Source organism: Pipistrellus kuhlii, unplaced genomic scaffold, assembly GCF_014108245.1.
Source record: "Pipistrellus kuhlii isolate mPipKuh1 unplaced genomic scaffold, mPipKuh1.p scaffold_m20_p_4, whole genome shotgun sequence".
Lineage (NCBI taxonomy): Eukaryota > Metazoa > Chordata > Mammalia > Chiroptera > Vespertilionidae > Pipistrellus > Pipistrellus kuhlii.
Window position 1 is genome coordinate 65,655,349 of NW_023425540.1, and position 24,591 is coordinate 65,679,939.

Genomic DNA, 24,591 nt, shown 5'->3' on the forward strand with positions numbered 1-24,591 from the left:
ATGCCCTTTAGAATTTGACATGTATTTATTTTATGGAAAAAGAAATTCAAAAGTGGTTTATAGAATAAAAATACTCTTACCCACTAAAAAAGTGGCAGATATCTTCATTAGGCTACATACATCATTTTGCTTTCTAATGAGAGCAAAGTTCTGAAAAATGGGTTTTATGAATGAGACAATCTTTGTATGCAATACTCCCTTTGGCGCATGGAAATGTTATTGCATTTACTCTTGCTGGGACTTTGTAAATGGTTTACTAATCTAGGGAAGGCAAGGTGTTAGTTCTGAAATAAATTATAGTTATAGGTATGATTGTTTCTGAAGTTATTTATTGGCTTAATATCTCATCAGACATGCCCCTTCTTTCAAATTGAACCTCAGATTCTAACTTAAACGTTTTTATAAAAATAAAGTCAATTATTTTTTAGGGCTACTTCTGCAAGTTACCCTATTGAGAGAGAAAAGTATAAATTCTGTAAAACTTCTCATATTTTACTTTTTTTTTATGACCCAATTTTGAGTAATTATATGCCAAACTTAGAATTGTTTTGTAAAAAAATTTTTAAAAATCCATATACATACACATACACATATATACAGTGTGTCCCAAAAATAAGAATGTATACACACTTTGAATAATGACTAATTTCAATGAGTTAAATACCTGAAAAGAAAGAAACATTAGAATTATTATTCAAAGTGTATATACATTTTTGGGGACACCATATATATATATGTGTGTATGTGTGTATGTATATACACACATACACACATATATACATACACACATACACACACATATACATTTATAAAATTCTGATTGTTTTGAGGATATAGGACTAATATTATTTTTCTCTTTAAACTATTATTTTAACTTAAAACAAAATCCAATGTGAGCCAATGAGATAAAACTGAGATGACTAAGAAATTTATTTTCAAATTTCAATGTACCTCAACTCATATTTCAAACATTATCAAATACCTTGGCATTTATATTTTTATTTCAAAACAATTGTATAGAGTTTTTTAGAATTTGTTATTATTTGACACTTTTAGTATTTACAATACAGGATCACTGAACTAGAGAAAAAAAATTCTTATTTCCTAGGAATTCTCTTTTGTAGCTGTGTCTTAGTCACTGTCCTTCACTCTTTACATGCCTTATTTCTGTAAATCCTTGCACAGCCTCTGGGATGATTATTCTCTTTTTACGCATCAGAAAACGAACTGGAGATATTAAGTAACATGCTTAAGGCCACGTATCTGAGATTTGATTCCTGCTCTGGCCAATCCCACTTGACACACACAGCCCAGGAATGAAAATGCTCTTGCCATTTTCTTTTGTACTTTGTTTTTCAGAAATATTGAAACCCACCAATAAAAAGCAATAATAAAGGTGTTATTTATTGAGCACTTTTTATGTGTCAGACACATGCATTATTTCATTTCATCTCACAAAAGCCCTTTGAAGATGCATTAACATCTTTCTCATCTTACAAATGAGATAAGTGTTTTGCCCAGGATGACACGGCTCCTAATGGCTGAATCCAAGATTCAGACCCAGGCTGCCTGATTCTGCTCCAATACCATGTCTCCATTTCTCTGAAATCCAAGTGTATACATTCCACATTTGTACAATTGTGTTCACTTACAATTACATGGGATTTTAAAAATATAGTTAGCTTAAGAGTTTTGTTTTTTTTTAAAGTATGTTTCTATTGATTTGAGAGAGAAAGAGAGAAGGAGAGGGAAACATTGCTGTGAAAAAGAAACATCTGCCAGCTGTCTCTTGCACACCCCCTACTGGGCTCAAACCTGCAGCCCAGGCATGTGCCCTGACCAGGAACCGAATTGGTGACCTTTTGGTGTGTAGGATAGTGCTCAACCAACTAAGTCACACTGGCCAGGGCAAGAGTTTATTCTTGAGTTTATTATAGAGTATAGAGTTATACACTGTAGGTTGGAAGACATAAATTATAATTAAATTTGCACAGTTCTAATGAAAAAGTATGTGACTTACAGTTATGTTATTCTGCCCCTCCTTATTGGGCATTGCAGTATTATTATTTATTTACATGCCCTTGACTGGGAATTGAACCCTCTACCCTTTAGTGCTCTGGATGGCACCCTAACCATTGAACATACCAGCCAGAGCTCCAAGTACTGGCAGCCGCCCTCTGAGGCTTTCCTGTGCCTGGGGCAAGCCCTGGGAGGCTGGGGGGCTGAGGAGATGGGGGGAGGGGAGGACTCCAGAGGCAGGCATGCAGAGTGGCCTAGCCCACCTGGAGGTGGGACCGGCCTTGCATGCCTGCCACCCGAGCGGGGCTGAGGGGACTGAGAACCGCCATCTTGTGGCTGTGGGTGCCACCATCTTTAAGGGCAGGACAGTCAATTAGCATATCTCCTCCTTATTGGCTGTGGGCACCACCATTTTTGTGAAGGTATGAGGGTCAATTAGCATATTCCCTCTTTATTAGATAGGATATCCATACTTTACATCCTAGGACATGCAGAGTCGGATAAAGTGGCTTACCTACATCACAAAGTTAGCACTGCCCAAGCCAGAATTAGAACCCAGATTCCTTATTTGTAGCTCATCTACCAATGACTAATATAAAGGAATGAACCAGAGAAAGGTAAACAATGCTTTCATTTATAAAACCTTTATAGCTTACAAAGCAAATGATTCTTTTGGAAGGACTGATTAAATACTATTTTTTTTTTAAGTAGGAAAAAATGGTGCCATCAAGGGTTTGATCAAAGCTGAATGGGAACGCTTTGGAGTATTAATAACTATTGACTCACTAAATCCAGAATAGGCAGTAGTTAATGTCCACAACACTGAAACAGTGAGCTGCCCGACATGATCTGGCCCACTCACAGGATGTCTAACCTAAAAATAACAGCATTATGAAATAAATCACCAAAAAAACTCCATTCCAGTGGTCCTGGAAATATGGTCAGAGATGTAGTCATAACCAACACATCAAAACAGTTGCAATCAAATACAAAGTGAAAACATGGTAAAAGGAGCATAGGAAGCTCAGGGTTTCTGGCTCCAAAGAGGAGGACGTGAAAATGAGACCAATTCAGAGGCCAAACAAACTTACCAGTTTTTGAAGAGCACCTAAAGTAAGAGTATATAAAATACACCAAGAATTCTAGCCCTTCACCAGATGCCCTTATCTCCTTTTTTTTTCATCCAGCACTGTCCTTCTCTGTGAATGTGTGGAATTTTGCATGTGTACGTGTGTGTGTGTGTGTGTGTGTGTGTGTGCACGCACGCACGCATGCATGCATGTGCGAACACACTCCCTTCGAGAACCTACTGAAATCTATGGACTTATCGGGTCTAGTAATAATTAATGTCGTTTTTAAACATTCATTTAAAATCTTGCTTGGCGTTGACTTGTATTGACATAACCTTCAAACATGTGGTATCTACAGAACGTGTGAAGTGCAATTAACAAGTTTTGCTTGAAAAAGTTTGTGTTTGGTTTGGTTTTTGTTGCAAAACTAGGGCTAAGAAGATGGCAGATGAAGAGCATATTTGGCACTGCATGCTTTACGAGTTCCAATTAGGAAGAAAAGCAAGTGAGGCTGCAAAAAACATCTGTAGTGCTCTTGGTCAAGATGCAGTTAGCGCCAGAAAATGCCAGCGTTGGTTTGAGAAATTTCGCGAGGGAAATTTTTCGTTAGATGACAAGAGTGGTCGAGGCCGTGTGTCCAATTTTGATCAAGAAGCTCTTCAAGCTCTTTTGGTGCAAAATCCTCAAATTACCCAACAAGAGCTTGCGACAACTTTAAATTGTTCACAAAAAACAATTTCCAATCAATTGCGTGCACTTGGCAAAGTCCAAAAGTTTGGAAAATGGGTTCCTCATGAGTTGACCGACAACAACCGTAATCAAAGAGTCACAATTTGCAGTTCGCTCCTCTCTTGTCAAAACCGTTTGCCGTTTTTAGAGCAAATTGTTACCAGAGATGACCAATGGGTGCTGTATGTTAATTTGAAAAGGCGGCCTCAATGGTTGGACAAAAATGAGGCTCCGCAGCCCACGCCAAAACCTGACTTGCATGCGGAAAAAGTGATGTTGTGTGTTTGGTGGAATTTTAAAGGAATTCTTCATTATGAACTTTTACCATCTAACCAAACCATTACAAGTGCAGTGTATAGTGCCCAATTGGAAAGGTTAGCCCAAGCTTTAAGAGAAAAAGAACCCACGCTGATTAATCGGAAGGGCGTGATTCTTCACCACGATAACGCACGACCGCATACTGCAAGAATCACTGCTGAAAAACTGCGCCAGTTGGAATGGGAAGTTCTCCCTCAACCTGCATATTCTCCTGATATTGCCCCTTCCGATTACCATTTGTTTTGTTCTTTGCAAAACTTTCTTCTTGGAAAAAAATTTAATAATAAAGAATGCCTCAAAAATGCATTGACCTAATTTTTTGCATCAAAATCACAAGAATTTTACAACAGAGGGATTAAAATGCTTCCTGAGCGTTGGGCACAAGTAGTAGAAAACAACGGCAACTATATTGTAGATTAAATTTTGTTGTATTGTTTAAATAAATTCGATTTAAAAAAGTATTAGAAAACAACATTAATTATTACTATACCTAATAGATGTACATACATCATTTTCTTGAATTTCAGGGTGTTCATGGCCCTGTCGGAAACCTCTCTGTGGATGCCAGTGTACGAGGTCTCTTTCTGCCAATAGGTGCTTCCTGGGGAAAGAAGTGAATTCGAAGTCTTGTCTAAAAACGAGGAAGTGTACAGGTTATAACAGTGTGGTAATTAGGTGGTTGCCTTTCGTTGGTGTTGACATTAGTCTTTCCTCTGCTAACCAGAGGATTTGCAAAGCTCACGCCCCAGACATTCATGGTTTGCTGGGTCTCCTGCTTGGATTTCCGGGGAATCATGCCTTGTGGACTTGACTGCCTGTCCAGGAACACAGGACCGTCTCTCTGTGAGGAAGTGCCGTGTGCCAGTGCCGGCTGCACACTTGCCAGCCCTCTGGCCCAGCCATGTGAAGGAAGCTTTATCAACAAGCCCAAACCAGGGCTGAGGAGGTGCCTGGGCCACTTCCGCTTCTCGAGGCCCTTGATATATGGGAAAATGGGGGGGGGAAATACCCAAACAGGGTTATAAAAACAGGGGTATACTTTAAATGTTTACCTTTAACAACTTAATGCTTTTAATATCAGAAACATATAATTGTGCTATTCATAAGTTAATTACAGGATTTATAAGAATGTTAATTTATGGCTCACGTCAGGCAGTGTGGTCCAGTCAAAGGGCCCACAATGGGAGTGTGCAAAGAAGGCCTCCTTTTAATCCTGTCTGTGATCGTATGTATAACTGCATTTGAAAATCACTTCAAAGGCCCACATTTGAGGCTCTTCGTGGATTGGTCCGGCTGGCATCCCCTGGAGAGGATTTGCAGAAAGCTCTTCTGCAGGAGGCGCTGGGGTTGCCCTGTCACCAGAATCCCCCACCTTCTCCCCTGAGCCCACCTGCTGAGGAGGCTTGTCCTCTTGTCCTGAACAGCAGGGACGCAGTCAGAGCCTCAGCCTGAAGCTGTCCGAGGACCCAAATGGACCATGTGTGCCATAGGAAGTCCCAGGATGATCATTCGTCCTCCCAGGATGACCTCAGCACTTGTCATGGTTCTTTGAATTTCTTTCAAAGGGCATGATGCCCCGATTCAAGCCTCACTTGAAGGAAAAGTTCAAAATGTAAATGCTCTTTCTGGGAGTAGCATCTTGACCTAGGTTCCCAGCTGAAAGTAAATCTCAGCTCCTGGGATCCTGGTGCAAGTGAGCACTGGGCTCCTGGAGAAGGACTGAAGCAGGATGGAGGGGAGAAAGAGAGTCATCCACAGGGAAGACCAGGAGGAGCAACAGTAACCCTTCGCAAGGGGCAATTTGGAGAGTTGGGATGGGAGGAGGGACCAACATTGGCAAAGAGGCAGGTGTGTGCCAGTCTCTGAGTAGCCTCTGGCCTTGCCATTACCTGAAGTCTCCATCCAACTGCTTTGCAGTGGACTCAACTCTTCAGAGACATTTTTAAAGAAACTGAAGTGTTCTAAAAGATAAATATGTGAAGGTGAGGGATGTGTTAATAATATGTAGGAGTGATCCTTTTACATAGCAAATCACCATGATGTACACTTCAAATATTTTTCAATTTTATTTGTTAATTATACCTTAATAAACCTGAGGAGAAGTAAACCAAGGAACTGGAAAAAATAAGTATTAATTTTAGCCAGTAAGCCAAAGCATACTTCTTCAAGTACTGTTGCATCCCTTAAAATTCTCCCAATTAGATTTCCAACTCTGCCCGGCTGTGTTGACCTGCCCAGAGAGTAGATAGACATGGTCCAGCCCTTAAGGCTTGGGTACCTAGAAGTTATTAAATCCTTTCATCTGTATCCTTGTGACTTTCCGTCCTTCTATCTACTTATCCATCCTTTCATTTTTAAAGGTACCTCTAGTGAGCTAAGCTCTGTGCTAATTGCTAGGGATGCTGTGACAAATAAGACAGATTTTATCTTTGCCCTCATTGAGGTTATAGTCTGGCAGATTTTAATCAAGTGTTTGTTTAATGCTGCCTTCACAGTCCAGAATTTGTTTAAGTAACTAGTCTTAACTTGTTATGTTCTGTTGTTCTTTTTATAAAATTATAATGGATTACCCTTCCCATATCTAGTAATCCAATTCTAGACATCAAATATAAAAATTATGAGTGGGAAAAATCTACAGATTGTGGTGCTAGAATAAATGTCTTCTGATTTATGTGTGTATCTCTCCTACTGAGCTATAAATTATTGGAGGGTAGGGACTGGGTCTTAAGTTTTTAATGCCCTGCATTTAGCAGAGTGGCTGGCACATAGGAGCTGCTTATGAAATGTTTGTTGAAAGAGTGCTGTCTGGGAGGGCAGGAGTCTACCTTCCAGGCTCACCATTGCTGCTGTCACTTTCTATCCTCGGTACTTCACCTTCTGTATTTTGATAGGGAGGAGACCTATGGCAAGCAAGTGTGTTTGTTCAGTCCTCTGTACAACTGTGCAACCCTTCCTTCAAGAAAAATGGTTCAGAGAAGCCCAAATCCATTTCTGTCCCATGTCTCTTGTTCCAGGACAAACTGCATTTCATTGGTTGTTTTTTTTTTTTTTCGTTTTTTTTTCTGTAAGCAGTTGTGTTGGGAGGAGAGCAACTTCGGGGCTCTCCCTCGGGACCATGCCTGGTCTGGGCCAGTTGTCACCCTCAGACGCTCACACTCTGCCCTGTGGAATCTGAGGGTTCGTTGTGTCTCCATCATTGTCCTGGGATCCTGGGCAGGAAGGTATAAATCGGGAAATGAGCGACTCGACTTGACGTAAGGAATGTCTCCTAAATTTAAGATGTGAAAATATGTTTTGTGCCCTGGACAGATGGTCACTTTCCCTCTAATAAAGTGTGTCTGACAATCACACTTTATTGGTGTGGTTAGGAAAAGAATGTCGTAGGCTTAGGAAAACATAATAATTTAAAGAGTAACACATTTCAGTGAAGAAATAAAGTGGTAGACTGCTCTGAAAAGAGAGTAAAACCATAGGAAACCATTACTTCATTGGGACAAATATTTTGTGTCTTCAGAAAGTTCTAACTGAAAAAACACGGGTGAGTTCTAGGGCATGGTGTGTGTGTCTGCACATACATGGAAGCTGCCTCTGTCTGGTTTTTCAGGGATATTCCTTCTAACTACCATGTAAGTATTTAATACGATTGCTGTCTACATAGCAGTTTGCACCTAGGCTCTGGTCCAAGCTGCTTCTTGGACACCGTGTTCTTCCTTAGCTCACACGTTGAAGTGTAAAACCAGTAACAGTTTTCACCAAGGTCTTTATGGTCTTACCTAGAATTTATAAACTGGAAGTTTCCGCTACAGTGAGGGTTAAACAGATGCATTGCATGAACCATTGAGAATTCGAGTGTGTGCCACAGAGTGTGAACTAACTTTAGTGTGTTATTTTATAGTTCTCCAGTGCAGAATTATTTGGTATACTATTATAAATAACGTGCACATCCCATCAGCTCACACTGGTAATGTTTCTAGTTTTTAACAAAGTGTTCCCCTTTCCTGTTTGGTGGAAAGTGAAGATTTTGTTTTTCCAAATGGAGGAGCCTGTTCACTCAGATTTCCCTGTGGTTTATTTCCCAAGATTGATACTTTCTCTCATACAGCATGTTTTGTTGTTTACTTTTTTTCACAACTCACCTTTACCCATGTGAAAAGAGATGGTGCATTTCTGCTAGTCAGTCGGTGCAGGATGCTCTGACGTGGTATGCTGAGGTCTAGTGCCCCTGATCCCTTTCCAGCCCAGAAAGAATGAAAATGAGAGAAAAGAGACCAGAAGGGGGAGGGGGAGGGAGGCTCATTGGGAACTGGGATGTTTTACTTGCGTTTACTCATTCATCTCAGTGTATGCAGAAAAACGTGGTAACAACATGAGCTATCTTTGTCACACACACAGTTCATGGCAGCAATCTTTATAAGCCTCTTCCCCCCACCCTGGACTTAATAAATACAAGAAGATAAGGCTTTATTCATTACTTAGATCTTATATTTATTCAAGCTTCCAGTTTTTTCTTCATTTACACAGACTTCTCTCCCCTGAACAAATGTCCATTTTTTAAAAAAATATTTTTTTATTGATTTTTTTACAGAGAGGAAGGGAGAGGAATAGAGAGTTAGATCAGCTGCCTCCTGCACACCCCCCACTGGGGGTGTTCCCACAACCAATGTATGTGCCCTTGACCAGAATTGAACCTGGGACCCCTCAGTCCACAGTCCGACACTTTGTGCACTGAGCCAAATCGGTTTTGGCCAAATGTCCATTTTTAAGTGTGGACTCGGAACATATGAAATAAGTCTGCACAGGCTCCAAATTCATTTCATTTGTAAATGTATTTACTAGAAGTCGGGACTTCCTGTTGGTTACTTTAAAAACTGGATTTTTAGTAAACCGAATAGAAGCAACATTTAAATAGGTGAGTTCTGTCGAAGAATTTTGGAGTCTGGGAAAGACATGGATGAGGATGCTAAAAAAAGGCATGGCCACGTGAAATTCTTTCTGGGGCTGTTCTTCGCAGGGCAGGGTTAGCAGCATTTTCCTTCTCCATGTTGCTGTTGTGTGGACATGGAGATGGTCGTGCACTGCGGGTATCACTGCTGCCGCGGAGGAGAGGGGAAGAGGTCTGCCGCCGCCGCGCCTGTGGATGGCACCTCGCCAGTGCCCTGAAAAATGGCAAACATGTCACAGCTAGCAGCTGGATGCAGAAATATTTCTCTTTCATTTGGACGGACAAAATTTTTCCCCCAGCAGGGCGCTCTCAAAAGAGTACAACATCAAAGAGGGCGGGTCTCACCAGTCAGACATCAGCTGGCTCCGGGATGGAGCAAAATGAATGGACTGTCAGAACTTTTCCAGCATCGGGGCTTCTGCCAAGTGAGAAGTTAAAGGTTCAGTGGCTCGTTCAGATCGCAGACAAAATCCTGATAGTGGAAGCCTAATTCCCCCCAAGTCTTCCTCTGATCCACAGGCAGAGGATGTCTGAAGAGGACCCCAGGTTGATGGATGGCAGGCTTCGCATTGATGGCTGCTGGCGTCCCCGGAGATAAGTGGGACTCACCAGTTGCTCCGCAGCTCCCAGATCTCTGGGCCGGAATCCTAGTCGCCCCGTTTCTCCTGCTAGCCCGACACATAGCAGTCTCCGACCCACAGGGTGACCGAAATAACCGTTTCCATGTCTTCACAAGGCTGGCACTCCCCTGCAGGCCTCGCGATCCCCACCAGGAGTGTTTTACAGTTTATTGACACTTTTCAACTGTTTTTCTGATGACCATAATTCAGTCTTGACTTATATGTTCATATTATCTGCAAGCTCAACATAAACCTCTAATGATTTTCTAATATTTCTGGGACTTGATGAATGTGAATCGACAAAGTACAGTATATAGCTTTCTATCAGCGTTACTGAAAGTACCGCGACGGTGTACATAACCATTACTCATTTATTTTATGGGGCGTTTATTACTTGCCCTTTGAAGCCTCGTTTCAAAATCTTACCATTCCAAGCATTCCCAAACAGTCCAAACCAAAGGAAGAGGGAAGAGTTTCCTTACAAGAAATAACAAAAATAGATTAATTCTAATGGAAAAAGAAATGATTGAAATGAAGAAAAATACCTATAGTATTATATGCCGGAGAAAGAAGTTGGAAAACTGAACACAAGTATATAGGGCCTCCGTAGCTGGAATTTGCTTTAAGGAAGAAGCTTTTCTTGTGAAATATGCATCATCTTCTACAGACTTTTGCCTCACCTGGCTTTTGATGTTCCCGGCCATTCCGGCCCATTGCCAGTGGAAGGAGAGTGGTTTAATACAGCGCTGGGGACTTGTATCCTGATCCATGGGCATGGTTGCTTCGTGTAACTTTTACTGACAGATTAAGTAATTCTCACTAAATTGACATTTACTCTGAAAATAGGCTTGCTTTATAAATGCCATTATTAATCATTATGAACATTTTTATGGCCCTCCTTTGGAGAATTGGAGATGCTTTTAGAGAAAAAGCTGTACTATTTCTCTCTGATAGGACAACTGGGATGTGATGAAAATAGCAATAATACGACAGCCTGTGATTCTGGAGGGCTTCTTCCTTGTCACACTCATGGACTGTCTGACTGTGGGCAACCTTGTAGCCAAGGTTTCTCACCTGTAAGACAGATAATGTCCCAGCTTGTTTTGAGGTCAGTAGAAGGCTCAAACAAGCCTATGGAAGTATTTTATAAACTAAAATCCTACAAAATTGTGTATGACCTGATATTTTCCCTCCCTCCTTCCCTCCCTCCCTCTCTCTCTCCTTTCCTTCCTCTCTTCCTTCCTCCTCACCCAAGGATATTTTTAAAGAATTTATTTTAGAGAGAGAAAGAAACATTGATGTGAGAGAGAAACATTGTTCGGTTGCCTTCAGTATGCACCCCAGCCAGGGATGGAACCTGTAAGCTAGGCATGTGCCTTGTCCAGGAACCAAACCTTCCACCTTTTGATGTAGAGGAGGATGCTACAAGTGAGTCCCCCGGCCAGGGCTTGCTTTCTTTGTGTTAAGGTGGGGACAAATGGTTTCAGTCATTTTTAAAGCGTTGTTTTGGGTCTGTCTTCTCAAGCCTTGATTTGCTTGATTGGAAAGGTTTGAAGTAAAGCAGTTAGGACTGTGGTCAGCAAACTCATTAGTCAACAGAGCCAAATATCAACAGTACAACAATTGAAATTTCTTTTGAGAGCCAAATTTTTTCAACTTAAACTTCTTCTAATGCCACTTCTTCAAAACAGGCTCACCCAGGCCGTGGTATTTTGTGGAAGAGCCACACTCATGGGGCCAAAGAGCCACATGTGGCTCACGAGCTGCAGTTTGCCAACCCCTGGTTAGGAGACCACGGTAGTGTTCTTGCTGTCTCCCTCTCTAGCTTGGGAAGCAGCTCCTGGAAACCCCTCACAGGGATCTCTGTGGACCTGATGCTCCTGCTGCCGCCCACAAGTGTGCCCCACTCCTCATCCAGGTACACCGGATCACACACAGCTTGCCTATCGTGACATGACCCTTGCTCATGTAGGAATGAGGCACTGTAAGTTGGACCTCCTCTGGCCAGAAATGCCAGTGGTCTCAGAGGTCAGGCAACCCTGCATAATCGGTGGCATTCAGGGAGAGGGCTTTGGTGTTCTCAAGCCATAAGTCCTTAGAACACTTGTAATAAGCACCCATTAGTTACGGGCATGCTCCCGGAATGCTCTTAAAGGCGTGGTGGGAGCCTGTGTCTCTTGCATGATGTTTAGTAACACTGTGGTCACAGAAGACTGATTGAAATTTAGGTAATGGAAAATGCAGGACTGAAGAAATGCTTCTTTACTATTTTCTAGATCGTATTCGCATTCACCCAGTATCTTAAATGTTTTGTCTTATTTTTTGATAGACTCATCTGAGAAATAAAAATGTAAATTAGAATGACTGGTTTACTCCTACACCTCCCTGATGTCATCCCCCATTTTTTTTTCTTTTCTTCTCTCCTTCTCAACAGAAGTTGATTTCCTGGTATATACACATCCTTATGTAAGGTAGCTATGGATAAGTTTTAAAAAATATTTGAAAGGCATTTCTGTTTTCGGTGAGCTTACAATCTGGTAACTGTAGCAGCAGGGAGTTTGCATACGCTGCACTTATTGCCCTGTGGTCAGTGTCCCCGTGCAGGCTAGTAGATGGTGCTGGGCTGGCATTTCCCGTGTAGATACAGTGATGGCCCACGGGACGGCTGGTGCTCTTTGGACGCTTACTGTGTGCCCAGTGCCCTCTAGTCCTCTATAGGTACTAGCTCATCTGATTTTCCTACCAGTCCTTTGACCGTCCTCAGCCCCATTCCTTTTCAAAGACTGTCTAGCTTCCTCAAGAAATTACGTACCTGCCCCAACTCAGATGGCTGCCTGAGGGGGAGCCACGATTGTAACTCACAGGTATGGGACTGACACCCACACGTATGCCCTTCCCCTCTGCGCTCTGTCCTCTCTGTTCACTTCCTTCACATGTTTTCACGGGTGACACTTAAGCTGTCACTAACAGTCACACTAGTAAAAGTAAAACCTTTTTATTTAGCAACAGAGACATTCTGGTTTTAACCTTTCACGGTCAAAACAAGGTGGTGGCTCACTGCTATTCACAGGCCACAGCGTATTGTACCTCCCGACAGGAAGCTCACAGGAACTCAATTATCCATCCCCCCTGAGGTTCTCAGGTTACTAATGCACTCGGTTATTGAAACCCTAATATTCTGAATTTTACAGAGAGGCGGGCCCTATGAAGGCACTGGGGTGGAGAACGGGGAAGAAGTCTGAGAAACCATCTTTGCATCTGTTCCTCCCCAGATCCTCCATGTGCAGTGAGAGGCCCCATCAGCACCGGGTCCTCAGGTCTAAACCGGAAAACCCCCAAAGCCCTCTCCTCAGCCGGTGTCTGTGGTAATTATTTAATAATAACATTTTAATCCTCTTACGAAATTCACCCTTGCATTTCATAGAATTATAAGAAGTTAGATTCTTACAAGGAGGATGTCATATTCTCCTAAATTCTTATAAGGAGGGTGTCAGATTCTCCTAAAAAAGCCCTGGTTGTGAGCTCTTACTAGTAGAATTAAGTTTTAATCGCCTTCAGTGGTGATTTCTTCGCAAGCTTGGAATAAAATCTGAGCTCTCTAAGAAGCTGAAGGAGTATTGTGGAGATTCAGTTCAGTTCACTTCAGCATATTTTGAGTTCCTCTTATATGCTGGGCCCTGTGTTAGATGTTTGGCCATAAAATGTGCTCCCTCGTATTAGCTGCTCAGCAAAGCTGAAGAAGGCTGGCATTTAAGCACAAGACCCAGTGCTGATGCCTGGGGCCTCGGCACAGGGGCACCCAACACGTGGAACCATCAGAGAGGGAGCCTGGGATGCCTTCCTGCTCCCCAAAAACTGACTAATCATCTTCATGCCAAAATTCAGGGACCTAGGTTCTGGAAGGAACAGATGACTATTTTAGTTACAATTCAAATCCCTTTCATTAAGACCACTGACTCTCTTCTGGTGTTTGCAGGATTGCCTGAGCTGAGAGCAGCCTCGGCACACTTCTGATGGGAAGGCAGAGGGATGGAGGGGTGTGAGGATGCCTGGAGACTAGGCCTCAGCCAGCCCCAGTACTCTTGCTTTGTCTCAGTCACCAACTTTTGGAGACCCCATTTCCTTAAGTGTAAGCCAGTGAGGTTGGAACAGATGGTCTGTGAGGTCCTTTCCAAATCTGATTTTCTGAGGCTCTAATTGTGGCCAAGGCACTCAGCGTTCTGGCGGAAGAACTGGTGACTGACCTCTTCACGGAGGTCTACCTGCTGGAGGAAGTGCGCTGCCTGTGGTTTTCAAACAGGGTCCCTCAGTTCACTGCAGGCCCCTGCCGAGGCCCCAGGAGCCGCCTCACAGAGCAAGGGTGAGGTTCGCCAGTCTGGCGGCGTGTTCCCCGTGGACTTGCTTTTTATCCATTTTTATAGTGGACCAGGAAACTTTCTTTCTGTTTTTATAGCAGACCAGGGCAACGTCTTATGTTGTTAGAGTGGAATTGCATTTTAGACTTCTTTGCATTAAAAGGGATCCCTTGCTTAAAAAGATCATTGAAAGCCCATGCTGGTAAAAATGAAAAGAAACGCATGCTTTTCTCTGCCCTCCGCTCCCTGAAAACAAGCACAGAAAGCTTGCTCTCAGTCAGCACAGGAGCGATGAATGTTCGCAGTGTTTCCAAGCTATCAGTTCAAACAGTTTTTCTGGAAAGGGGTCCCGCTGTACCAGACTCATTCAGGGGAGCAGTAATTCCTTTACGCTGGGATCACACTCTTAGATGCTGAAAGAGGCCAAGCAGGTAAGTGAATTACTGAGAAGCGTGTAAGACTGTAGGGAGTGGTAGGGAGTACAGAAAACTAGAAAAGCACACAGCCAATCTAAAGGGACCATTTTGCCCCAGCTGGTGTCTCAGTGGTTAGAGCCTCAGCCCACCTACCAAAGGGTCTCAGGCTTGATTCCTGGTCAAGGATATGTATCTGGGTTGCAGGTTCCATCCCCTGCTTTGGTTGGGAGGCAACTAATCAATGTGCTGCTTTCACCTTGATCTATATATCTCCTTCCCTCCCTTCCTCTCCCTCCCTCTCTTCCTCCTTTCCACTCTGTCTGAAAATAACTGGAAAAAAATATCCTTGGGTAAGGATTAACAACAACAAAATAGAGTCCACTTTTTCTCAGCTTCAGTGGATGATTGCCAGACAAGAGGCAGGTGCCCATATTTTGATTTTTTTTTTTCTTAAGAAAAATGAGAAAATAGGTAAAATTTTCAAAAATTTTAAATATCAATATATATGTATTTTGATTGACAGTATTACAGATATAGCAATACATTTTCCCCTCCTTTAATCTCCTCTGCCCAGCCCCTCCTCCCACTCCCCACCCCCAGTCTTCACCACTCTATTGCCAGTGTCCATTGGCTATGCATATAAGTGGAGGAAAAGCAATGTTGATCAATTGCCCAAATTCAGCCTGGGAGCCACTTGTCTGCAGATCTGACTTTAGAGAAACAGATTGCTCAGAGACACCAACATACATGAATTCTTATCATTCAAAGATGGTTTTCTTGCTATTATGTTAAAATAGGCCCAAGTCGGTCTCTGGCTCACACTGTCTCCATGATTATTATTATTGTTAATGTAAGTAGGCAGCATTCATAAATGACAGAGCCATGGACAGGCCACTCATGACCAGGGTTTATAAGATACAACGTTGGTGCATTTTTTTTGCTCATGCTGTTCTCATTTAAAGTAGATTCTTGTTCTAGGAAAATAAGATCGTGGGAAAGAGTGGTGCTTCTTAATATCCAGGATTGCAATAAAATATGTCTTTTGCCTGGTGGTGTCCAGTTAATGCCACATATGGTTTGTAATGAGGGAGAATTTGTGATTGTTATTTCAACCATATATGTCACATCCCAATAAGTATGATTGAATTGAAAACTTTAAAAATCCCCTTAACATGGTAAAATTTATCTCTTTCCTGGTACTTATGTTTCTGCTCCCATTGATACAAGATAAAAGGGAAAGTACAGACCCAAAACAGTGGCTTTAAAGTATCAACAGCAGCAATCACAAAAGAAACCAGTGGTTGATAATGTAGTGATATGTATCACAACTATTTTCCCCGGAGCACAAGAAAGGTATAGTTCTTAATATTGAGTAATATAGTCAGCTTCTTTATTTTAACAACACATGCAAAAACTAACCTACAAAGAAAGAAATGGCTAGGTTTTCTTTTTTTTTCTTTTTGGGAAAAACACACGCACAAAAGCAGGAAGTATAATATACAAAGCCAATATACAGGCCACCAGAAAAGTAAGTGTTAACATTTTTCCAGATTTGCTCAGGAATTTCTTATTTTTATTTTTTAGGAAAAATGAAGCATTTCAGATCAAGTGTTACTTCCCTTTACTCCACTCTCTTCTTTCCAATAAGCCAGTACTATGAGGACGTTATCAGGAATCCTTCCAGGGTGCCTTTTCAGAACTTTACAGTATGTATGTATGTAGATAGAAATAAAAACATGAAATAACTACAGTGCCATCTAACCATGGCTATATGTATATCACAGTATACACTATTAGAAGGTAGGCTATTAATAGTGTTATTTTGTACATTTTGGAATGTTAACAAATGGTATTATATGCAACCTGATTTTCTCAGTCAATGTATATTTTTTGATATTTATATGAACTGGATATTAATATAATACAGATCTAGTTCAGCCATTTTAAGTTCTTTATACTATTGCACTGAATAAGTAAGCCACTATTTATTCTTGTGATGATACCCATCATTCACTGTAATGAACAGTGCAACAGAGAATGCCCTTGAACTTGTCTCCTCAGGCACATGTATCAGAATTTCTTTGGAGTAATTTTCTAGATGTGAAATTGTTGAGTCATTGTCAACTCAAAATTTTGGTTATGTCCATTCAGGATAAAATCCAGTTTTCATAAAAAAATGTGCTGAATTCAAGCATTTTTTCAGAACAGATCTTTCCCTAATCTACACTAACACTTTGCCTTCATTCTCACTATTTGAATGAATAACATTTCTTAGCTTTCATGCATTTGTAGGTCCTAAGGGGATTGTCTACATACTTTGTATATGGCTTCTAATATTTTTCTGCTTATTTAAAATCTTCTGAAAGGCAATAAATACAAAATAACTCTTGGTTTTGGCATTAATTTGTCTCCTTAAATCTTTACATTTTTAGACCTATTCAGTATTGAACTTCAAATTTCCCTTTAGTGTCAAACAAATGTAGATGTTAATGCAACCTCCAAGGGCTTCCTGAACTTGAAATTGTTGCTGCTACTCTAGACTGAAACTTGTTGGAACATTTCCTCTTTCACCTGGGAGGCAGAACATCAGCCCCTTTCTGGTACAGTCGATGGGTAAGGCACAGTGTCCTTGTATGATTTAGTTACATGCAGAATTTCTCTCTCTCTCTCTCTCTCTCTCTCTCTCTTTTTTTTTTAACTGAGCTCTTCAAAGGAAACAAAATTGAGCTGGTGATGGAGAATAATGATAGGGCCTAAATTAGTACCTAGAGCCTTTTTGAGAAGTCGTCCTTAATTCCCATTTAGCACTCCCATTTAGATGTTTTCCCAATGTTATTCTCCTTTAACTAGAGGAATGAACAGAAATAGGCATCAGTGCCTTCTGGTCCATTGTTTCTCTTTTAAGAAACACGGAGTTTAAATGTTAACTCTTAACAGATATGACCCAAGATTATCTTGAGCCAAATGCAGAAGCACACATGTTTGGCCTCTCTGGGTAACTAATAGGAGGTGCTGGCCACAGGAGCATGAGGAGCTCCTCACATACTGTGAATAAACTTGGTTATGACTTGACGTTTTATGACATTTATGGAGCTTTTTATTTGGGGGAGAGTTGGGTGATATGGAGGCCATCAGATTTATGTCCCGAAAGATCACTCTGGCTACATTTAGAGAAGAGGTTGGAGGAAGCCTGGGGAAGCTGTAGAGAGATCAGTTAAGAGACTATTGCAATACTTCTGTGAGCAAGGAAGTTAACTGGGGAGGGAGAGATGGAAGTACGTGAAAAGTTTAAGAGGCAAATCCAACTGGCTTGAGTGATGGCTGGACCCGGGGAAGGGGGGCCGCTGAGGGCAGGAAGAGGATCAATCAAGATCAAATGAGTTTCCTCAACTCTGATTGGCTGCACGATTATGGGCTCTAAGTAGGTGTGCGGGATCTTCATCACAGCTTCCTGTGAAACAGTTTGACATCAGTATTAGCTGAAGATAGGGAGGCTCAACCTCATGCCATGTTCTACATTGTGCGATTTTTTAAAAATGTCTGACCAATAGCTCTCTACTTTTCTCCAAGGCAAGCAGCCGTTTCATTGGACAGACAAAAGTTGTAGGACTCCTGCAGTCAACAACATTTAAGGAAATAAATGTTGAAACAAGAGTGTAGGAGGAAACACCTTTTATGCTGTACTTATTTGCAAGACCGACTGGCCAGTGTCTGGTGTTCAGATGAGCTTACACAGAAGGTAGCATCCACTACATGTAAATGTTGATAACTCCCCTTGCTGTCGGTGATGTTGGCTAGAAGTACAGAGGAGAATTGAATTTCTCAAAATGCTTCATAATTATGTTCCCTAGCAGTTCTCTTGGAAGGCTTGTTTGTTCCTGGGGAAAGGACAGGGCAGAGGGCTGGGCCATCAGCATTTTTGGCTCCGTGATGGATAAACAGTGGTGTTTAAGGAGCCGATGGCCTTGCTCTGTGTTCATGGGCTGTCAGCAGCAGGCTCAGGGTTGAGACCTTCAATCTTTGAACCAGCTTCTTAAAACAAAAACAAAAACAAAACATGAAATAACTACAGTGCCATCTAACCTCAATACCAAGTCTGTTGTCAGATTGCTCGTGTAGCAGATGTATCCCCCACCCCCACCCCCGGAAATGATTCCATTCTCTCCCGCCATCCCAAACCAGGAATTTGAAAAAGTTATTCATTTGAAATATTATGTAATCTAGGGATTTATTCATTCCCCTTGGCTATAATGATTAGCAGCTGCGACCACTTTGGCATCCTATGCCGTCATAACTTCTTAAACAATTGTCTTTATTAGATTGCTCTCTCTCTCTCTTTTATTTGTGGGATAAATTAGTGGAAAGATTGGGGTGAAAAACTGAGTTCAAGAAAAGCAAAACCAAAACCAAAACAAAACAAAACAAAACAAAACCCCAAACCAAACAAAAAACAAACCCAACCAAAAAACCAGCTGTTTTAAAATGGTGATTAAAAAAAACAAACGGGGGCGGGGGGGGGGGGGGGCCTGTCATCACTAAGCCCTTTGATTCCCAGAATAGAAATACTGAGCTAAATTAATGTGAATAACCATAATAATTTTAAGACCTAATGTAACCAGTGAGGCTCTCTGTAAGACTTGTTCTCTATGACTACTTGGAAGAAGTGGAAAAGCTGATTGGCAAGAGTAAGAGACATGATTTCTTGGGATGCTCTGGGGATGCTCTGTCAGATCCCACCACTGATTGTATTTAAAAAGGTCCAGTTTCACAATGGTCCTTCTGAGCGCTGTGCCACTTGCTTCCTGGATTCCCCTCGGACAGAGAATGACCTAGAATTGCTGTCCATATGTAACCCCTGACCGCCCGCTCCTATAGAGACCTCATCCTCCCAGGTTCCCAGGGCTGACCTGGCTTCTGGAAGCGCCCGCCTCTGCTGTCAGAACTGACTCCACCTGTGCCCGGCTGGCTACTGGTTTTGCATAAGACTTTTTGTCCCATGCGTATTTCCTGGCTTGAAGCAGATTCCATTTCTTTGAATGCGGTGTTGAAAGAAAAATCTCTCTGAGATGACGACCCAAGGCAATTGTTACTTAAACCACCCTCAACTGAGACGATTGAATCCATAGAAAACAGCATTTTTTTCCTTTTCCTTTTCGAGGGTCTCTCTTTTTTGATGACTCCTCTCCAAATAGTTTCAGGCCCAGGCAGTTGCAGTCCTACATCTTCCTCGAGGTGAGAGTCCACTTATTTCATCCACATCAGAATCTATCTGACCAGTGCTGGTACAGCTCCGTAGCTCTCCATCTGCCTCCCGTGGGGTGTCACCCAGCCTGCAGGGCAGACAGTCACTGCCTCTGAATGCCTTCGGGCAGTTGTGTGCTGGAGCCCGGGGGCCTGCAGGGTGGATGTTCCAGCCGTGTTCGTGTGGCCGCTCCTCTCAGCTGGCTCTGTTTTCCCGGCAGCTCATTACTTAAGCGTAGCCTGTCAAAATAGGTTAAATATTCTTTGGGAAACATGGTCCCTCACATCCTTGAGATACCACAATTATGTTTAACACAGGGGAGATTGGCTTGATAAGGAGAGTGTGATTGACTTGCATCACTGAAAAATATGTCCCTGTTATTCTGGTTGAGTTTCCATGAGCGTCAATAAGCGCTAGCAAAGCGGAGGACGATAAATTTCTGCAGCCGACACATAAAGACACCGAGGGAAGCAGGGAAAAATGATTGCTGATGATTCATTCTAACTACTTGACCTTCTGACCTCTTCTCTAGATATATGACCAAGATGGGACACTACAGCACTTTATTGATGGTGGGGAACCTAGTAAGTCGAGCTGGATGAGGTATATCCGATGTGCAAGGCACTGCGGAGAACAGAATCTAACAGTAGTTCAGTACAGGTAAAGTATACCTCGATTTCCCACTTACAGAGCAGAAGCATATATGCATTCAGGCTTTGCTGCTGGCTTTGAAACAATTCTGCAGGGATTTTTGCAGGACCTCTGCAGGGACTGGCAGAAATTTTTATTTTTTGCTAGGTTTCTGAAATCTTAGTTCTTGCAACAGTAATTGCGTGAGAATTCAGGAGTAAAGATCCTACCCGTGTTTCCCCGAAAATAAGACGTCCTCCGAAAATAAGACCTAGCGCATGGAAAGATAAGATATCCCCTGAAAATAAGACCTAGCGCAACTTTGGGAGAAAAAATTAATATAAGACACTGTCTTATTTTCGGGGAAACAGAGTAGTAGCAGGCCTCTTTCACTCAGTGCACGTGGTATAGTCATTTCCTCATCCTTGCCTGAACTTCAAGCCCAGCACACCCACGGACGGACGGAGTCCCTGAGCGGAAGTGTGGGTACGCACACACACATGTGCAGATCGAGCCCCAGACCCCTCGCTTTCAGTCACCTTCAGGCCGCCTCCCCAGAGGAACAGTTTTATTTGCACCAAGGCCTGGGAAGCCAAGGTCCCTCAGCCTTCCCAAGGCAGCTTTTCCAAACCCATTGCACTCAGCAACAGCACCAGAGACAGCGTGACCTCTCCTGATCCCTGGACAGGTGCCAGCCCATTGGACTTTGGTCCTTGGACGATTCAGAGTGTGTCTCAGGAGGTGAGGTGGATCCAGAGCACAGAGAGGCCCCTGGTTTCCGAGCTGTTTGCCCAAAGACAAGGTGGAGCCACCCCCATTTCTGAGTCTCACAGGGGAGCCTCTGCAGGGGGCGGGGGGAGGGGGGGTAGAGGTGTTGCTGAGAAGCAGATGCTGAACCACATCTGCTCAGTGCACCTGTTGGCCAAGCTTCCCGTGTAGTGCTAAAGAAGGCTGGCTTGAAGACAAGCAATCACATAGGAAAAAAGCCCTACCACTCCTCAGACTTCTCTTCTCAAAGTTCCCTCGAAAACATGTGCCATATAAATACATGACCTCAGCTATAAACAGCCATGCTCCCTTTAGAATCAGAAGCAACTGTTTAACTTTATTAGGCACCATTGACACATCAAAGCAGGAGGCCCTGAGCGTGGCAACTTGGAGTCCTGCCTGTGGCTCTTTATTTTCCTTTCCTTTCCTTTTTTTTTTTCTTTAACAAAGCCTTTAAAAGAGAGAGAGAGAGAGAGAGAGAGAGAGAGAGAGAGAGAGAGAGAGAGAGAGAGAGAGGGCTTTATGCCCCATAGAGTTTAAAGGCTGCACAACTCTGGCTCGCTCTCTCAAGGCCTCCGGCCCAAAAGGAGCATGTTTGGGCAGCGTGTGACTTGGCCCTGCCTTGGTTTCCTGTGCAGTTAGTTCTTCCTTTTTTTTTTTTTTTTAAATTTCTTTATTGATTAAGGTATCACATATTTGTCCTCAGCCCCCCAATATAAGGGTCACATGGAACAGCGCACGGCAGTAGTCCCGTACCCTGCTGTGTCCAGGTCTTGCCCATCTTTATGGAGGCTGCATTTCTGTACGAAGGTTTTCTGAAACTCGCAGCCAGAGAATTCGTAAAGAGTGCACGAGTCCATTCAGCAGGAGGTAGCTTGGCTGGCCCTGTAACGAGCACTCCGGGAGCTCTCCAGGCAGAGTCGGGATCCAGGCAAACGAGAAAGCCCGGACAGGAAGGTGGGCCTGAGTAAGTCATTACCCCGCTGTCAATAGTAAGTGGATTTTATAGCTCCCCTTTCTTGAGGGCGCTTCAACTCCCAAGTTCTCTCTGCCATGCCGATCTGTTTTCGATTACTTCAGATCTTTATAAAACGAGCTACAAAAACACAATTAAAAAAAAAAAGAGAAAGAAAGAAACACTGGCATCCATCACCGGTGACCACGTCCAAGAGTAAGAAAATAGAAAAGTTGGACCCCGAAGAGCCAGCCTAATTTTTATTGTACATGAATGTCCTCTTCACAGAGAGTCAGCTGGTTTAGATTCGTTCTGTTATGATTTGTAATATCTAAATGGAATTTTCTTCAAAGCGCCTTGATTGATTGACCCTGAGCTGAACGTTTTGTTTTTATTTTGAGGCTGACAATAATGTTTGTTGGCATATGCTCTGCTTCAACTGTGTGGGGACGCCACGGAGCTATCTTTATGAGTCATCCAACCACAATACTAAATACATGTCAGCAAAGGAAATATTATCTGAAAAGGGAAAAATCCCTTTGATGTGCTTCAGCATGCAGAGATTTCTGCGAGTTTTGGAAGCTCTGCCCGCTTGTAAGGAACGGTGTACGCTTACACTTTTTCCCCTCCCTCCCCTCTCGGCCGACTCCGTGCCTCCGAGGACCACCCATCGCTCGAAAACAGTTCTGCTCTTTCAGCAGCAAAGTGTGTCATTTGGTTTTAGCACATTCATTTGCCGGGCGCTGTGTTTATATTAAGGGAAGCCAAACCGAGAGATGAAATGTTACAAGGGTGAAGTACAAAGTAGACTCAATTTTTCTCAAGTTAGGAGATGCCAGTGATTTATAGCTCGGCTCCAATTTTTATTTTTATTTTTTTTAAATTTTTTTTATGTAGCAGTGGAAAGAATTAATAAAATGCACAGCGCTCGGGGATGCAGAGGGAGGAAGGGTAGTCGTGAGGGCCGGACAACCGGCTGGAGTTTTTGTCAGATATTCATAGAATGCTGGGGAAAAACATTCTGCTTAGCTAGCAGTGCCCTCATGAGACAGAATGGCAGCAAGTGAGGAAAATAACAAGATAAATGAAACTTTTGCAGCTGCAAGTAAAATATTGAGAATCTGCACTTTTTTATTGATCTTTATGATCCTATTGCCAAGAGCCACTTTGTGGTGACAAAATATGTTGACAAGTGCATATCTCACTGCTATGAAAAATGTGGCGGAGGACTCGCCTTCTGTCTGCAGTGCTGTACCGGGGACAAATTGCCTGCTGCAGCCCATTCCTTACAGAAAGGCTACATCTAGAGCCCACCAACCCACAGCACTTTTATCTGGAACCGGAGGCCAATATTTGCAGCAATTCTTCAATGAGAAAACCAGTTGCGGTCTCATTTTTTTAAAAAATCTGCAGATTTTTCTTTACAGTACCAGAGCTGCGTAAAATAATGTTTCTTTTTTGGTACCTTCACTCTGTCATTTCAGAGTGTAATCTTTCCACTGGAGTCAAGGGCTCCTCTTGTACTTATTGAATTGCCATCCATTTCACAGAAGAGGGGGTTTCTTTTCCGCTGCATCTAACTTCAGAAGGAAGGCAGTTGTAGGGGGAGGGGGGGGACACTTTTATTTCTCTCAATCCTTACATCGCAGAGCTGTTTAATTTTATTACAAATTCGAGAACTCCCGATGCCAAGTCACACAAATACGCGTAATGCTTTTCCTTCAAATAAGAAATCAATAGTGTTAATTTATATACAAGACTGAGGCACCAGTGTCTGCAGTTTGCCAAGAGAGAGAATTTTCTCATCAGTGTGAGATGGAATTCTTTTTTTTTTTTTTTTTTTTTTTTAATGAACTCTTCCTTTTTGCTGTCTCCTGGGCCAAATATCAGTCTCCTCAGCCAAGACGCTGTAGGAAGGGACCCTGTGGAAATAAACTGTGAGCTGTTTATCATACTGGGTTACAAGCTTTCATTGGCTGCTGGGAATGATCAGGTGGGTGCTGGTTTTATTAGGAGCATGAACTATGTAGGTGGAGATGGGCAGGACTTTTTGGGGGGCAATGAGAATGTGGATGGGGGCACATGAGTGCTACGTGTTACTAAGCTGGGTTTTCTTTTGTTTTGAATAGGTCGAATATATTCTACCGAGCCTGTATAGATATCCCCAGGGGCACCGAGCTTCTGGTGTGGTACAATGACAGCTATACGTCTTTCTTTGGGATCCCCTTACAATGCATTGCCCAGGATGAAAACTGTAAGAATTTATTTTAGCTCTAAATTTATGCCTCAAAATCCCTGTTGTAAAGCTGACGTTTTAAGAGTGTTGATTGAAACTCCTCTGAAATGTGCGGTTCGCTCTGCTAATATGACACACACGTGCACGATCTGTTCCAGGACTTCCTTTTCCCCGGGTGCCCTTGGCTTCTTCACAGGGCGTCTTACCTTGTACAGGGCAATCCTTCTGTGCCTGTGCACCGTGTCCAAACGTATGCCAGAGTTTTACATCATCGCCGGCAGCAGTGTTCAG

The 24,591-nt window shown here is 42.6% G+C and overlaps 1 protein-coding gene across 3 annotated transcripts in view; it reads left to right on the top strand.

Moving 5' to 3' along the window:
• The window catches only part of PRDM6 (PR/SET domain 6), a 100,979-nt gene that overhangs the window by 48,166 nt on the left and 28,222 nt on the right, over positions 1-24,591 (top strand). For all 3 annotated transcript variants that reach the window (XR_006739816.1, XM_045571883.1, XM_045571884.1), the window contains exons 4-5: positions 20,244-20,371; positions 24,194-24,318. Coding sequence is in view for 2 of the 3 variants with exons in the window: in XM_045571883.1 (XP_045427839.1) it covers positions 20,244-20,371; positions 24,194-24,318 (253 nt within the window). In the remaining variant the exon portion in view is untranslated. The remainder of the gene's footprint in view (positions 1-20,243; positions 20,372-24,193; positions 24,319-24,591) is intronic.